A 3240-nucleotide genomic window follows, 5' to 3' on the forward strand; every position below is an offset into this window, starting at 1 on the left:
CAGATCTGGACAGTCTGAGGAAAACCACGTTGTGCAGAGAACCGCTCTGTTTTCCTCACCGGGCTCCCGGCAGGAGAACTTTCCCCGACAGGAGTCGTGCGGCTGTTTCAGCTGACATGCGGCCGCTACTGTAGCTCTCTCTCTGCTGTACAGTGTGTCTGCATTGCGTCGAATCCTCCCCCCCTCCTCTCCCTGTTTTCTCTCGCTCTCTCCGTCCCTGATTCACTCACTCCTCTTCCCTCTCCTCATGAAATTCTGCAATATGCTTCCAAATTAACGGACACGTATCTGGTCTTCGCAGCGGGATCCTCTACCTCCTTTTCCCTCCTCTCCTCCTCTGATTTTTCCAAACGTTTTTTTTTTCTTCATGCAGCAAAGTCCAGTCGTTCCCATCAGAATGTGAGCTTCAAGCGTATTATTCCTCCTCTCCCTTCTCCTCCTCCTCCTCCTCCTCCTCCTCATTTTCCAGTATGATTTTAAGAAATAGTCAGTCTGGATTTCTGCTGCTGCATTCACAGCCGTCAGAAACCACCTCCTCTTCCTCCTCCTCCTTCTCCTGCAGGCTGCACCGACTGACGCTGAAAACTAACACCAAGAGGATACGGATGTTGACCAAGACAACATAGTCTATTAATATTTCAGAGACACTGTAAAGAGATATCTGCTGGTATTAAAGCCAAAGTTGAGGTGGGCGGCTGGTGAGGACGATCAGTTCCATCTGCAAACTCAGGTACGTCTCATTCCTGATGTCCGTCACTCAGAGGAGATTTCATTGCTGTGTTGTGTGGATGTGTAAAGGCTTGTTTGAGTGGGAAGCTGATGGAGGAGTGAGAACTGTGGGTGCAGAGAGGCAGTGAAGCAGGGCTGCAAACTTCAATGCTGATGTATGCGGTAAAATGAAGCTGTTGCGGCACATGTTTCTGGAGGTGCCGTTGCATTCTGGGGGGAAGCTCATGTTGAGAAATGTCTCTGAGTGAGTTTTTGTCTTTACTGAGGACACTGGGCTTGATTTCTTTCTCTGTTCCAGGTGTCAGACGAGGCACTGCTGAGGGAACGTTCAGTTCAGAGATGATGGCAATGGTGAGGATGATGATGGTGATAGGGAGGGAGGCTCTGCGCATCTCCTGGCATCTGTAGGAGCGTCTCCACTCCAACCTGCCCCCACCCCCTACACACCGTTTCCCCTTCCTGCCCATCACCCGACAGGAAGGATGACTGTGGTGTCCACAGAAAACATGGACGATACCTCCACCCTGCCGGGTCACCCACAGGACCCCTACCCGCTCGACGACGACCACAATGACCATGACTGTTGTGAGCGGGTCGTTATTAACATCTCTGGGCTGCGTTTTGAGACCCAGCTGAAGACCCTTGCCCAGTTCCCAGAAACACTGCTAGGGAACCCCAAGAAAAGAATGCGCTACTTTGACCCCTTAAGAAACGAGTATTTCTTTGACCGGAACCGTCCCAGCTTTGACGCCATCTTGTATTATTACCAGTCCGGAGGACGACTGAGGAGGCCAGTCAACGTCCCTCTGGACATGTTCTCAGAGGAGATAAAGTTTTACGAACTCGGTGCAGAAGCTATGGAGAAATTTAGGGAGGATGAGGGATTTATCCGGGAAGAAGAGCGGCCTTTGCCAGAAAAGGAGTTCCAGCGGCAGATTTGGCTCCTCTTTGAGCATCCGGAGAGCTCTGGGCCAGCCAGGGGGATTGCCATCGTCTCAGTTATGGTCATTCTTATTTCAATTGTCATATTTTGCTTGGAGACTTTACCGGAGCTAAAGGAGGACCCTAATGACCGCATTCACCAGGTGGGCAACACCACCATGTATTACAAGGCAAATGTTCTAACAGACCCTTTCTTTGTGGTGGAGACGCTCTGCATCATCTGGTTTTCCTTTGAACTAATAGTCCGTTTCTTTGCTTGCCCGAGCAAAGCAGCATTCTTTAAGAACATGATGAACACTATTGATATTGTGGCTATAATCCCATACTTTATCACTCTTGGCACAGAGCTAGCTGATGACCAAGAGAACAAGGAGGGTAGGGGAGGAGGGGAACAGGCCACTTCTCTAGCCATTCTCAGGGTGATTCGTCTTGTGAGGGTATTCCGGATATTCAAACTCTCCCGACACTCCAAAGGGCTCCAGATTCTGGGGCAAACTCTCAAAGCAAGCATGAGGGAGCTGGGGTTGCTCATTTTCTTCCTCTTCATTGGTGTGATTTTATTTTCCAGTGCAGTTTACTTTGCTGAAGCTGAGGAAAAGGAGTCGTTCTTCACCAGCATCCCAGATGCTTTTTGGTGGGCTGTGGTGTCGATGACAACCGTTGGCTATGGGGACATGTACCCTGTGACCATTGGAGGGAAAATTGTTGGATCTCTTTGCGCCATTGCTGGTGTGTTGACCATTGCACTGCCTGTGCCAGTCATTGTGTCCAACTTCAACTACTTCTACCACCGGGAGACGGAAGGGGAGGAGCAAGCACAGCTGCTCAACATCAGCAACCAGAACTTGGCATCAGAAACCAACTCAAGCCGCCGCACTTCCTCTGTTGTCAGCAAGTCGGAGTACATGGAGATAGATGAGGACTTGAACAACAGCATTGATAACTTTAGGGAAGCAAACCTTAGGACTGCCAACTGCACTGCCCCCAGCCAGAACTGTGTTAACAGGGGGAAGCTGCTCACCGACGTGTGAGACAGTACCTGGCACACTGCTGTACATATTGTAGAAATCTCTGGATGCTTTAACTATAGGTGCATTTTAATCTTTTTTTAAACATTATTCTTTTAAAATAGACTTTAATACATTCATTAAGAGGCAAAACTGAGCAGATCTTGGCAAAAAACTTGTGTTTTAAATTTGTATTCATTCCAAAAATATACCATGGCCTTCACAGGCAATTTTGCATATCAAATTCAATTATGTGTGACCAGGGACAGGATTCAGATGTAAGACACCATCCCGGACAAGTCCCCAATAATTTTACCTGGGTCCTAGGGTTAAAAAACAATATATATATATATATATATATATATATATATATATATATATATATATATATATATATATATATATACTTTAGCAAATTAATTGTCAGATTTAATCTTAAAAAAAGGGGTTACTCCATCAATTTAAAATGTTTGATTTGTTTGGCTCAAGGGCAGCTTTTAGGTACATAAGATTACTGCTAGGTACACCAGACAGTACCCAATTAATAAAACTAATTTAGATA

The 3240-nt window shown here is 46.8% G+C and overlaps 1 protein-coding gene across 1 annotated transcript; it reads left to right on the top strand.

Moving 5' to 3' along the window:
• The first annotated feature begins 205 nt into the window (after positions 1-205).
• Positions 206-3032, top strand: LOC119798483 (potassium voltage-gated channel subfamily A member 1-like). Its single transcript, XM_038307977.1, has 2 exons — positions 206-730; positions 1028-3032. Exon 2 carries the CDS (start codon positions 1212-1214, stop codon positions 2700-2702), a length of 1491 nt encoding a protein of 496 aa, XP_038163905.1. The 5' UTR covers positions 206-730; positions 1028-1211; the 3' UTR covers positions 2703-3032.
• The last annotated feature ends 208 nt before the right edge of the window (positions 3033-3240 follow it).

Source organism: Cyprinodon tularosa, unplaced genomic scaffold, assembly GCF_016077235.1.
Source record: "Cyprinodon tularosa strain WSP-4 unplaced genomic scaffold, ASM1607723v1 ctg625, whole genome shotgun sequence".
Classification (NCBI taxonomy): Eukaryota; Metazoa; Chordata; class Actinopteri; order Cyprinodontiformes; family Cyprinodontidae; genus Cyprinodon; species Cyprinodon tularosa.